Consider the following 15,023-nt stretch of genomic DNA (forward strand, 5'->3'; position numbering starts at 1 on the left):
CGGTCCCTCTGCACAGCAGCATGCCGCAATGTTTCACCATTTAAATACTCGCCCATTTCGCTGTTCATCCTGCCAAAATGATTAACTCACATTTACTAACATTGTAGTCAAGAGTGCGGTGCTGGTAAAGCACAGCAGGTCAGGCAGCACCCGAGGAGCAGGAGAGTCGACATTTCGGGCAAAAGATTTGCCGGCTTTACCAAGCTTTGTATTCCATCCACCAGCCCCTTGCTCACTCACTGAACCTGTCCAATATCCCTCTGCAGACTTTCAGTGTCCTCTGCTCTACCAACCTCGCGTCATCTGCAAACTTAGATGATTTAGAGTTGGCGACCAAGTGTAGTGTAACCTGTAAACAGTTGGGGTCCCAACACTGATCTCTGAGGGTACACTGATTGCCAATTAGAAACACACCCATTTATCCCCACTCCAACATGGAAATATTCTATCCATGTTCAAACCCATAACCATTATCTTATGCAGCAACTGTTTACACCACACCTTGTCAAATGCCTTCTGGAAATCCAGATATGCACACCCCTCACTGAGACACACATACATCCCCCATACTGAGACCCCCCTCCCCCCCCCCCACACTGACACACCACCCCAAGAAATGCACCCCCCCCACATATACACCCACAACCTCACATCAAGAAACACAGGCATGTGCTCACACACTCATATACACAAACACACTCACATACATTCACACTGAGACACGTACCGAGACACCCACACACATGTACCAAGACACCCACACACACATGTACCGAGACACACACACACCCACACACAGAGACACACACACACACACCCAGACACCCACACATATCGAGACACCACACACACACACATATCGAGACACCCACACAAATACTCCAAGTCACACTCACATACCGAGAAATCCATACACATACACCGAGACACACACATATACATACATGGGCACACACGCACACACACATCCACACACACGTAGGGAGACACACGCACACACACCCAGACACCCACACGTACCGAGACAAAAACCCAGACACACACACACACACATCGAGACATACACATGTAGGGAGACACACACACACACACACACACACACACACACACACACCCAGACACCCACACATATCGAGACAACCACACACACACCCAGACGCCCATACATACTGAGACACACACCCAGAGACACACAGACACGTACAGAGACACCCATACGTACCGATACACCCACACACCCAGACACTCACACATACCGAGACACACACACACAAACACACAGACACCCACATGTATCGAGACATCCACACACACATACACAGACACCCATACATACCGAGACACCCATACACACACCCAGAAACCCACACACATACACAGACACCCATACATACCGAGACACCCGCACAACCACACCCAGACACCCACACACACCCCCAGACACCCACACACACACCCAGACACCCATACATAGCGAGACACACACCCAGGCACCCACACACAAACACCCAGACACCCATACATAGCGAGACAAACACCCAGACACCCACACACACACCCAGACACCCACACACTCATACCCAGACACCCATACATAGCGAGACACACACCCAGACATCCATACATACCGAGACACACACACATACACACACACCCACACATACCGACACACACACACCCAGTAACCCACACGTACCAAAACACCCATACAAACACACCCAGACACCTATACATACCGAGACACACACACACATACACACACACCCACACATATTGAGACACACACATACCCAGACACCCACATGTACCGAGACATCCATCCACACACACAGACACACACATACACACACACATCGAGACACACACACACCCAGACACCCACATGTACCGATACATACACACACACTTGCACCGAGACACCCACATAAACACCCAGACACCTATACATACTGAGACACACACACATACACACACACCCAGACACCCACATGTACCGAGACATCCACACAACATACACTCACACCCACACACACACAAACCCCCAGACACCCACACACACATACACAGACACCCACACACACATATACAGACACCCACACGTATTGAGACACACACACACACACCCAGACACCCACACACACATACACAGACACCCACACACACACACCCAGACACCCACGCCCACATACACAGACACCCACACACACACACACCCAGACACCCACACGTCTTGAGACACCTACACACACACACCCAGACATCCACACACACATACACAGACACCCACACACACATACACAGACACCCACATGTATTGAGACACCCACACACACACCCAGACACCCACATAGACATCTACACGTATTGAGACACCCACACACACACCCAGACACCCACACACACACACACCCAGACACCCAGACACCCACACACATAGACATCTACACGTATTGAGACACCCACACACACCCAGACACCCACACGTATTGAGACACCCATACACAAATACACAGACACCCACACATACACAGACATCTACACGTATTGAGACACCCACACACACCCAGACACCCACACACACACCCAGTAACCCCCATGTATCGAGACACCCACACACACCCCCAGACATGCTCACATACCGAGACACACACACACTCAGACATCCACACGTAGTTTAGTTTAGTTTACATTAGTTTAGTTTAGTTTACATTAGTGTGGAAATAGGCCCTTTGGCCCAACTAGTCCACACCGACCCGCCGAAGCGCAACCCACCCATACCCCTTACCTAACACTACGGGCAATTTAGCATGACCAATTCACCTGACCTGCACATCTTTGGACTGTGGGAGGAAACCGGAGCACCCGGAGGAAACCCACGCAGACACGGGGAGAACGTGCAAACTCCACACAGTCAGTCGCCTGAGGCGGGAATTGAACCCGGGTCTCAGGTGCTGTGAGGCAGCAGTGCTAACCACTGTGCCACCGTGCCGCCCACGTACCGAGATACACACACACAGACACCCAGACACGCTCACATACCGAGACACACACACATACACACACACCCAAACATACCGAGACACACACACACCCAGACACCCACATGTACCAAGACATCCACACAAACACACCCCCAGACACCCACACGTATTGAGACACCCACACACACATACCCAGATACCCACACACACACACCCCCAGTAACCCACACGTACCGAAATACCCACACACACACACCCAGACACCCATACATACCGAGACACACACACATACACAGACACCCACACACACACCCAGACATCCATACATACCGAGTCTCACACACCCACACACACGCACACACCCAGACACCCACACATATTGAGACACCCACACACCCATACATACCGAGACACCCACACAAAAATACACACACACACACAGATACACAAACACACCCAGACACCTATACATACCGAGACACACACACATACCCAGTAACCCACATGTTCTGAGACATCCACACACACAGACACTCACACATATTGAGACACCCACACAAACATACCCAGACACCCGTACATACCGAGACACACAGACACACACACCCACAGATATCGAGACACCCACACACAGACACCCACACGTACCGACACAAACACACGCACACACACACACACACCCAGACACCCATATATACCGAGACACACACACACAGACACCCAGACACGCTCACATACCAAGACACCCACACACACCCAGACACCCACATGTACCGAGACACACACACACAGACACCCAGACACACTCACATACAGAGACACCCACACACATCCAGACAGCCCCGTGTTCCGAGACACCCACACACCCACATCCCAGACACCTATACATACCGAGACACACAAACACACCCACACACAGACACCCAGACACGCTCACATACCGAGACACACACACACAGACACACACACCCACATACTGAGACACACCCACACACACACACACACACACACACACACTCACATACTGAGACACACCAACCCACTGACTGAGACACATAGAGACGCAAACACACACATGGAGACACTCACCCCCCCCCACCCCCCAATCACACGTTGAAGGCAGGTGTGGCTGCAATGTTCGACCCGGGGTGCTACAGTGAGACCCACCTGGTCATAAATGGCTGCATTGGTGGTAGCTGTCGCATTCCAGATTTCCTGGAAACATCGGTCACTGACAGGATCTTCAACCTCAGCGATCTGGGTATCGCTCAGGCCAAGGTGTACTCTGCAGGAGGAGCAAGCAGCATTGAGTCAGAAGCAGCCAGAAGCTGAACACACCGACCACAGACAGACCCCCTCCACCCACTGCTGCCCTGCCCAGCCTGGCTTCCTGGCCTGTAATACCACAGGGTTTAGAATTATCGCCCTCATTTGGATATCTGGGCAACATAATGAAGTGTTAAACGATATCCGCAGGAGTAGCTTCTGTTACTCCTGGTTTTGGGAATGGTTTTCGGATCAGCGAACACCCTGAGTCCCTACTTTGGTAAAGTGAAGGGGTTCTCAAGAAGGAAGCAGCTAAAGACCCCCAACTTGAGGGGCTCCAACCACCCTCCTGTGGGGCAGTGGTGGTGTCCCTACCCCTGCACCAGAAAGCCCGAGTTCAAGGCCCACCCACTCCAGAGGGGTGTAATACCATCTCTGAACTGGTTGATTAGTAAAATAGGTTAAACTAAAAATAAATGTGAGGAGCTGCTGCAGAGATACCCCAGAGCTGAGAGGACTGACCTCCAACAACCAAACCATCTTCCTGTGTGCCTGGTATGACCCCAACCAACCGAGATTTCTACCCACCCTATCGTGACTCAGTCAGTCATAGAGATGTACAGCACAGAAACAGACCCTTCATTCCAACTCGTCCATGCTGAGCAGATACCCGAACCCAACCTAGTCCCATTTGCCAGCACCCGGCCCATATCCCTCCAAACCCTTCCTATTCACATATCCATCCAGATGCCTTTTAAATGCTGTAATTGTACCAGCCTCCACCACTTCCTCTGGCAGCTCATTCCATACACACACCACCCTCTGCGTGAAAAAGTTGCCCCTTAGGTCTCTTTTATATCTTGCCCCCTCACCCTATACTCCCCCACCCTAGGGAAAGGACCTTGTCTATTTACCCTATCCATGCCCCTCATGGTTTTATAAACCTCTATGAGGTCACCCCTCAGCCTCTTCTTGCACCTTCCAGGATTTTGACCGAGCGAATGTTAGGGATTGGTGAGTAACTCACCTCCTGACTCCCAAAGCCTGTCCACCGTCTGTAAGGCACAGGTCAGGGGTTTGATAGAAGACTGCCCACCCAGTTCGATAGGTGCAGCTCCAACCACACTCAAGAAACTCAACCCCATCCAGGACAAATCAACTGACTTCATTGGCGTGGCATCCAGAAACATTCATTCCCTCCACCATCGACGCTCAGCAGCAACAGGGTGTACTATCGACAAGACACACTTCTGACAGTCCCCCAGGCTCCTCAGACAACACCTTCCAAAGCCTTGCCCACTTCCACCTCGAAGGACAAGGGCAGCAGATACATGGAAACACTCCCCCCTGCAAGTTCCCCTCCAAACCACACACCGTCCTGACTCGGAAATATATCGCTGTTTCTTCAGTATCGCTGGGTCAAACTCTTGGAATTCCATCCGTAATGGCAGATGGACTGCAGCCGTTCAAGAACACAGCTCACTGCTACCCTCTCAAGGGCAACTAGGGACAGGCAGTCAATGCCAGCCAACTGGATACCAACATCCCTTCAGGGAGTTACGGGGAAAGTAAAGATGGATCAAATCACTTACTTGAAACACTGGAGTCGAAGGTGCCGGGCGAATCTTCCAGCTTGGTATTCTTCACCATCCATCACAGATGCCTCCATCTCAGTGTCTTCCACAAGAACAGCCATCTCGCTGTCCCGTTTCCCCAACAAACTTCGGTCGTTGATGTTTGCTGAACCTGGGTGTGGGACAGCAGGCCATCAGAGCTGATCCCCGACAGGCCCAAAGACCAGTTGGCTTGCTCAACCCATTCCTTCGCAGCACTGTCCACAAATGGGCAGCAACTCCCACCGCACTCCCCCTCTCCCACCCACGTCCCCATGTGGGCCAATTCAGAACAATGGGCGGGAGAATGTCTCTCTCTCTCTAAAAGGGAGATGAGGAGGCTGTTTTCCTGTTGAACCCAACATGGATCTTAACCTTAACACTGAAATATGGAATTTGGCCCTTCTGGCCTGTTCCTCCATTTATGGCTGAGCCATCTAACTCAGAATCCGGTTTCCCTTTTCTCCGCATGTGGGCAGATGGAGATTCAACTGGGCTAGCGTGAGGTGCTGTACTTTGGGAGATCAAATGTTAAGGAAAGTATACAGATAATGGCAGGGCCCTGAACAGCATTGAGATACACAGGGACCTTGGGGTTCAAGTGCACAGCTCCCTGAAAGTGGCCACACAAGTCGATAGGGTGGTGAAGAAGGCGTATGGCATGCTTTCCTTTCTTGGTCTGGATATTGAGTACAAGAGTCAAAAAGTCATGTTGCAGCTTTAGAGGACTTTGGTTAAGCCTTACTTTGTGTTCAGTTCTGGTCACCACGTTACAGGAAGGATGTAGAGGCTTTGGAGAGGGTGCAGAAAAGGTTTACCAAGATGCTGCCTGGATTAGAGGGTGTGAGGTATCGGGAGAGGGGCGAAAAACTCGGGATGTTTTCGCCGGAGGTGGGGGGGGGGGGGGGGCGGCGAAGGCTGAGGGAAGGCTTAATAGAAGTCCAGAGAGATGCATGGATAGGGTAGACGATTGGAATCTTTTCCCAGAATTGAAATGTCTAAAACTAGGCAGAATGCATTTAAGGTGAGAGGGGGCAAGTTCAATGGAGTTGTGAGGGGCAAGTTGTTTTAACGCAGAGAGAGGTAGGAGTCTGAAACACCCTGCGGTGGGGGTGGTGGTGGAGGCAGATATGATAGAGGCATTTAACGGCTTTTAGATAAACACATGAATATGCAGGGAATGGAGGGATATGGAGCAAGGGCTGGCAGAAGGGATTAGTTTAATTTGGTGACATCTTCGGCACAACATCGTGGGCCAAAGGGCGTGTTCCTGTGCTGTACTGTTCTCCTTTCTGAATCGTTTAATCCCTTTAGCCCCAAGGACTGTGTCTAACTCCTTTTTGAAAACGTTTAATATTCTGGTCTCACATCCCACAGGCTCACTGTTCCCTCACCTCAGTCCTAACCCTGATCCTTAAACTGTTGACACCTGGTTCTGGACTACCTGGTCATCTGGAACATCCTTACTTTCTTTACCCTGTCCAATCCTGATAGAGTTTTCTCATTTTCTATGTGATCACTCCTCATTCTTCAAAACTCCAGAGAATACCGTTCTAACTGATTCAATCTCTCCTCATACATCAGGGAGTCATACGGCAGGGAAACAGTCCCTTCAGCCCACCATGTCTATGCTGACCAACAAACACTAAACTCCCATTTTTCTGCACTTGGTATATTGCTTACCAATGCTCAGGTAGATGTTTCTTAAATGTTATGAGACGACCTGTTTGTATCACTCCCCTCAAGCAGCATGTTCGATATTTTGACCACCCACTGGGTGAAAAAGTGTTTTCTCACGTCCCCTCAAAACTACTTGCTCCTCTCCTTCAAATTGGGCCCCTGGCCTTAGACATGTCTGCCATGGGGAACAGCTTCTCACTATCTACACTGTTCATCTCGTGTCTGTATCCAGGTGACACCCTTATCGAACAGAAAATCTTACCAATCCCCTCTTCAAATGTTCAACTGCAACCCTCCCGAGAAGTTGCAGCATTTTGAGGGAGACACTGGCAGGTTTCCATAACCGAGCAAGCCTCCCAAACTAGGCCCCAGTGGATTGCTGTTGTCCCCATACTTTGCACCACAGATCTTGCTGAGGAGGGAGCCACGTTACTGAAACTTGTGCTCATCAGGACACGTGCAGAAGGGCGAAATTTCAAACTACCACAACAATTTATGAGGAAAGGGTGCTGTTTGGTTCCACAAGTAAACTGACTTACGCCCTCTTCAGCAATAAATGATGATAATGAACCAGGGGTTGGCCAATCAGCTGTTGGGGTTTGCCCTGCCTTCGCCAAAATCCTGACTGACCTGATGACAGCCTCAAATCTCGTTCCTGTCGAACCCCGTTAACCTTTTGCCTCCTTCTTTGTCGAGCATCTATCTCAAACTTATAAATATTCGGCCTCCACTACCTTTTCAGAAAGAAAGCGACAAAGATGTCACAACCCTGGGAAACGAGAGGCTCCTGAAGACTCTGAACAATCCCGAGTGCGCTGGGAGCCACGCAGACGGCCAAGGTGAGTTGGTTCCTTTCTGTGTCCGATCCATTCCCCACATGCGCTCGGGCCTTGAGACCTTGGGGAGCCTATAGTTTTCTGTTTCACTCAACCGGCTCAATTCCTTGGCCAATCATGAATGCATGGCCGAGGAGCTGCTGCAGGGGGCTGGGCTTCAGGTTCCTGGAGCATTGGGATCTCTTCTGGGGCAAGGGGTGACCTGTACAAGAGCGACGGGTTGCACCTAAACTGGAGGGGGAATAAATATCCTCACAGGGAGGGTTTAACCGAGAGTGGCAGGGGTCTGGGAACCAGAGCAGCAAGTTGATGGATTGAGGGGAAGGTCAATGTTAGGAAGGGGAGGACAGGCAGAGACAGGTAAATGAACACGATGGGACTGATGGGCTGAAGTGTGTTTATATCAAAGCAACGATTATTATAGGTTATGCAGATGAGCTGAGAGCTTGTATCAGTACATGGGACTATGATGTTGTGGCCATTACAGAGACTTGGGTGAGAGAGGGATAGGACTGGCTGCTCAAAATTCCAGGGTTTTGTTGTTTTGGATGAGATAGAGAGGGGTGGGTGGCGGGTGGGGAATAGAAGAGGTGGAGGAGCTGTGTGACCAACTAGGGGGAATGTCACATCTGCAGTCAGAGAGGGCACACAGGAGAGCTAATCCCCTGAGGCAGTATGGGGAGAGCTCAAAAATAAAATGGGTGCAATCACTTTGATGGGATTATACGACAGGCCCCCAAACAGCCACCAAGATATTGAGGAACAGACGTATGGGCAGATTATGGAAAAATGCAATAACAGCATGGTGTGGGTGACTTTAATTTCCCCAATATTGACTGGGATTCCCTTAGAGTAAGAGACTGAGACAGGGTTGAATTTGTTAAGTGCATCCAAGAGGGTTTCTTGAAACAGTGCGTGGACTGTCCAACTAAAGGAGGGGCCATACCAGACCCTGTATTGGTGAATGAGCCTGGTCATGTGACTGACCTTTCAGCGGGAGTGCATTTTGCAAACAGTGATCACAACTCCTTGCATTTTAAGATAGCTATAAGGATAAGTCAAGGTACTAAATTGGGGGGAGGGCACATTACATCAGTATTCGGCAGGAGCTAGGGAGGGTTAATTGGGAGGGGGTGATTCTCAGGCAAGTCCACATTTGACATGTGGGAGCTGTTTGAAGACCTACTGTTCAAGAGTCCAGGACCAGCATGTTCCAGGAAGGAGGAAGGACAAGGATGGCAAGGTAAGGGTCCCTTGGATGACGAGGGAGGTTGTGATTTTAGTCAAAAGGACAACAGAAGCATTCGTAAGTTTTAGGCTAAAATCGGACAGGGCCCATGAGGAACATAAAGAAAGCAGGAAAGTACTCAAGCAGGGAATAAGGATAATAAGGAGGGAGGATGAAATGATCGTGGCAAATAGGGTTAGAGAGAGTCTCGAGATATTCTATACATACATTAAAAACAAGAGAGTAACTAGAGAGAGGGTAGGCCCACTCCAGGGTCAAGGAGGGAACTTGTGTTTGGAGGGAGAAGATGTGGGTGAGATCCTAACTGAATACTTTATGTCGGTAATCACCCAGGAGAAGGATATGGAGGATGGTGAGATTAGTGTGGAGCGTATGGATGTACATGGAATAGTGTAGGTTAGATGGGCTTCAGATTGGTATGACAGGTCCGCGCAACATCGAGGGCCGAAGGGCCTGTACTGCGCTGTAATATTCTATGTTCTATATGCTCATGTGCTCAGGCATTTTGAAATCAAGAAAGAAAATGGTGTTGGGTCTCTTGACAACCATTAAGGTGGAAAAGTCCCCAGGGCCCGATGGTATCTACCCCAGGTTATTGAGAGACACAAGAGAGGAGATTGCTGGGATCATGACCAAGATCTTTGTGCCCTCACTAGCCACTGGAGAGGTCTTGGAGGACTGGCGAGGAGCTAATGTTGCTCCTCTGTTCAAATACGGGAAATAGGGATAATCCAGGAAACTGTAGATTGGTGGGTCTCACATCGATGGTTTTCAAGTTATTGGAGAGAATTCTTAGGGATAGGATTTACATGCATTTGGAAAAGCGTGGCCTAATTAGGGACAGTCAGCATTGCTTTATGTGAGGGAGGGCATGTTTTACTAACTTGATTGGATTTTACGTGGAGGTGACAAAGGTGATCAATGAGGGTGGAGCAGTGAATGTTGTCTACATGGATTATAGTAAGGCTTTCGACAAGGTCGCTCATGATAGGCTCATCCAGAAGATTAAGGTGCGTGGTTTCCATAGTGACTTGGCCATGTGGATTGAGAATTGGCTTGACCATAGAAGGCAGAGGGTAGTGGTGGAAGAGTGTTTCTCTGACTGGAGGTCTGTGGCTAGTGGTGTTCCTCTGCAGTTTGTGATGTATATAAATTACTTGGCTGAAAATGTGGAGGGATGATTCAGTACATTTGTAGATGACACAAAGATTGGTGGAGTTGTGGATAGTGTGGAAGGTTGTCAAAGGATATAGCTGCAGATATGTGCTGAGTAATGACAGATGAAGTTTAATCTGCGTAAGAGTGAGGTGATGCACTTTCAGAGATCAAATATGAAGAAAAAGTACACAGTTTTGGCAGGACCCTGAACAACATTGATGTCCAGAGGGATCTTGCAGTCCAAGTCTATACCTCCTTGAAGTTGGTCGCACAATTAGATTGGATGGTAAAGAAGGCATATGGCATAGAGTCATAGAGATGTACAGCATGGAAACAGACCCTTCAGCCCAACCCGTCCATGCCGACCAGATATCCCAACCCAATCTAGTCCCACCTGCCAGAACCTGGCCATATCCCTCCAAACCCTTCCTATTCATATACCCAGCATGCTCACTTTTATTAGTCAGGGCAATGAGTACAAGAGTCAGGATGTCACGTTGTAGCTTTGTAAGACTTTGGTTAGGCCACACTTGGACGATTGCATTCAATTCTGGCCATTACTCGCCAGGAAGAGTGTGGAGACCTTGAAGAGGGAACAGAAGAGGTTTCCCAGGATGCTGCCTGGATGAGAGGGTATGAGCTGTAAGGAAAGGCTGGAAAAACTCAGGGTGTGTTATTGGCAGTGGCAAAAGCTGTGGTGGAGATTTGATAAAAATCTGTTAAATTATGAGGTGCTTGATAGAGTTGGCAATCAGAACATTTTTCCCAGAGTTGAAATGTTTAAGACTGGGGGACACGCTTTTAAGGTGAGAGGGGCAAGTTCAAACCAGATGTGAGGGGCTAAGGATTTTGTTTTACAGAGAGTGTGTCACAAAGCTAGTCCCTTTTTTTTCTAAAAGCTGTTCCTGAGCTCAAATTGACTCTGTGTCCTTGGCTTTTTTTTTAGAGGGGCAATAAACCGGGCCGGGCTCCGATCAGTCTGGTTTGGTACAGAGATGAAAAGGGTTTTGAGGGGCCTTTTGTTTATATGTAAACAAATGAGACTTCAGGCCAAAGTGGTCATGTCTTAGAAGTGACCTGTATAATGAAAGGAGAGTGGTCAGCTCTCTAGCTGAGCTGAGCAGTTTTTAGTTCAGTTTTGAACTGGTGAGGAGCTCAACAGTGAGCTGTGTGGAAACTCTCTCTTTTCTGCCCTTCATCTTCAACCTGTAAGCATGTGTTCCATTTATACTGGGTTTTAAAGGGAGTTTGCTTATTGGGACTGTTGTGTCTATTTGGAAACAGCATAATTCAGTCTAGTTGGATTGCTTGAGTTCTGTCGGGGTTTTTTATTCTGTTCTTTGTGTTTCATTGTGTAATTTTGTGAATAATGTTTTGTCTGTTTTAAAATCTAGTAGTCAACCTAGCTAACTTAATCTGGGTAATTTTCACTGTCCACTGACCAAAACAAATTGCAAAGTTATGGTCTGGGGCTGCCATCTTAAAAATGTTCTGAGTGGTCTGGCCTAGTCCATAATAGACTGAGGGCTCTTTGTGGGATTTTAAACAGCAAGTGGTAGGTACTAGTGTCTTGATTTCGGGTGTTGGTTTGGTTGGGTAGACAAAGTTTGGGACAGTAATGGCTCTTTCAGTCATCAGAAGTTTACTGGATGTGGACGCAGTGGCCTTGGAAGTTTTGCAAAAGGTGAATAAGACCAAATTGCAGGAATTAGCTGACCTGACTGGATTGGACATTTAAGTCGTCATTGGACAAGCATATGGACGTACATGGAATAGTGTAGGTTAGATGGGCTTCAGATTGGTATGACAGGTTGGCGCAACATCGAGGGCCGAAGGACCTGTACTGCGCTGTAATGTTCTATGTGCTATGTGAGGAAAGGAGAGATAATTACAGCAGTAGCTCAGCATTTAAAAATGCCAGAGAAATCATCAGAATCTATCGAGATGGCAAGAATACAACTGCCAATGAAGCAGCTTGAGTTAGAGGGGACAGATAAGGAAAAGGCAGCAGAAATGGGACAGTTTGAGTTATGATCAAAAGCAGAAGAGAGGGAAAAAGAGAGCAGCAGCAGAAAAGAGGGGAAATGAGAGCAGAGAAATAAAAAGAGAGAGCTTTTGAACTTCAAAAACTGACACTTAAAAAGGAAAGTCAGCTGAAAAGGCTGGAGATAAAGGCTGAGGGTAGGCTTAGTGAGGAGGAGAGTGAGGATGAGCAAGCCCCTGGTGGTCAGGAGCCGAGTGAGAAACTGGTTACGTATGTTCAGGCATTGCCTCAATTTGATGAGAAGGATGTGGAAGCCTTTTTCACCTCATTTGAAAAGGTGGCTAAACAAATGCAATTGCCAGTGGCAATGTGGGTTTTGTTGATCCAAACAAAATTTGTCAGTAGGGCTAGTGAGATATTCGAGGAGAAAGTGAGGTCTGCAGATGCTGGAGATCAGAGCTGAAAATGTGTTGCTGGAAAAGCCCAGCAGGTCAGGCAGCATCCAGGGAACAGGAGAATCGACGTTTCGGGCATAAGCCTTCCTGAAGAAGGGCTTATGCCCGAAACGTCGATTCTCCTGTTCCCTGGATGCTGCCTGACCTGCTGCGCTGTTCCAGCAACACATTTTCAGCTAGTGAGATATTCACATCACTATCAGAGGAGGTATCGGGGGAGTATGAGGAGGTGAAAATAGCCATTCTAAGTGCATATGAGTTTGTACCAGATGCCTATAGACAACGTTTTAGGAATCTAAAGTGGGACCCTGGTCAAACCTATATTGAAAGGATCAAACAGAGTAATTTCAATAGATGGATAATAGCTTTAAAAATCGAGCAAACCTATGATGCCTTTAGAGAGGTAATTATTTTGACGGAATTCAGAAATTCACTGCCTGAAGTAGTGCGAACACATGTGGAAGAGCAGAGAGTTAAAGCAGCGATGTTAGCAGCTGAAGGGGCTGATGATCATGACCTGGTCCGTAAAACATAATTTGGCTTCCAGAATCAATTTCAGTCCATGAGGGATAGAAACTGGGGCAAAGAGAAAGCCTCACGTGAAAAGGGAAAGGTAGATTTGAGTGAAGATCACAAGGATAACTTGCTACAGGGTAAAAAAGACACCCTAGAGGGAGACAAAGAAATTAAAAAGCTCCAGTGTTTTCAGTGTAATAAAGTGGGCCACACAAAATCACAGCGTTGGTGGGCTAGGAGAAAGCCAGATGTAGGGAAACCAGACAAGGCTGGGAGTTTTGTTGGGCTAGTAACAAAAAGCACAAAGGGAAGTTAGACAACTGCCTCAGAGTGCACAAGATGATCAGAGATTGGTTAAGGAGGAAGTGCCGGATCTGCTTAAAAAATATACATGCAAGGGTAACGTTTATTCACATAGGCCAGGAGCAGCAGGTAAAGAGGTTACAATATTAAAGGACACAGGATCCTCTCAGTTTGTGATGCTGAAGGATGAGGAGATATGGACTCCTGAGGGACTATTGCCAGAAATGGTACTGGTAACAGAATCCATGGTGAGACAAAAAGTGCTCAGTTATGTAAAGTGAGGCTAGAGGGTCTAGAGAAGAGTGGAGAATCTGTGGTAGGAGTATTGGACAAACTCTCACCTCCAGGAATACTATTTGTCCTTGCAAATGATATCGCTGATTCACCGCTAGGTGTGCTGCCTACTCTAGTTGAAAAGCTAGTGGAGACACAGACAGCTGAAGACATGACAGATGTTTATCCAGGAATTTTCCCCGAGTGTGTGATCACAAGATCATAGAGGCACAAGTTGAAGCAGGAGAGATCAAACCACACAGATAACAAAGCTGATGAAGTGTTATCCAAAACTTTCTTTGATCAGATAAGTGGGACAGAGAGGGAGCAAATAGGTAAACATGCAAGCATCTTTAGCTCTATTATGCTGATTGAATTACAGCAGAAAGATGAGGAGTTAAAACAGTTATATCAAAAGGCATTTACAAAGAGAGAAAGTGAATGCATTCCTGTGTGTTATTACTACACAAATGATGCCTTATCAAGCAGTGGTTAGCACTGCTGCCTCACAGCGCCAGGAACCCAGGTTCGATTCCCGCCTCGGGCGACTGTCTGTGTGGAGTGTGCACATTCTCCCCGTGTCTGCATGGGTTTCCTCCGGGTGCTCCGGTTTCCTCCCACAATCCAAAGATGTGCAGGTTAGGGTGGATTGGCCATGCTAAATTACCCATAGTGTTAGGTGCATTATTCAGGGGTAAATATCAGGCAG

The 15,023-nt window shown here is 48.1% G+C and overlaps 1 protein-coding gene across 1 annotated transcript in view; it reads right to left on the bottom strand.

Annotated features, from left to right (window-relative positions):
• Positions 1-15,023, bottom strand: part of LOC122545378 (phospholipase D1-like) — a 70,343-nt gene that overhangs the window by 38,055 nt on the left and 17,265 nt on the right. The window contains exons 5-6 of the mRNA XM_087982728.1: positions 5,840-5,993; positions 4,149-4,266 (exon numbers count right to left, since the gene is read on the bottom strand). Of these exons, the coding sequence (XP_087838854.1) occupies positions 4,149-4,266; positions 5,840-5,993 (272 nt within the window). The remainder of the gene's footprint in view (positions 1-4,148; positions 4,267-5,839; positions 5,994-15,023) is intronic.

The sequence above is a fragment of the Chiloscyllium plagiosum genome, unplaced genomic scaffold (assembly GCF_037043375.1).
Source record: "Chiloscyllium plagiosum isolate Xiang-an unplaced genomic scaffold, Cpla_swu_hap1 HiC_scaffold_44, whole genome shotgun sequence".
In the NCBI taxonomy this organism is placed as follows: Eukaryota; Metazoa; Chordata; class Chondrichthyes; order Orectolobiformes; family Hemiscylliidae; genus Chiloscyllium; species Chiloscyllium plagiosum.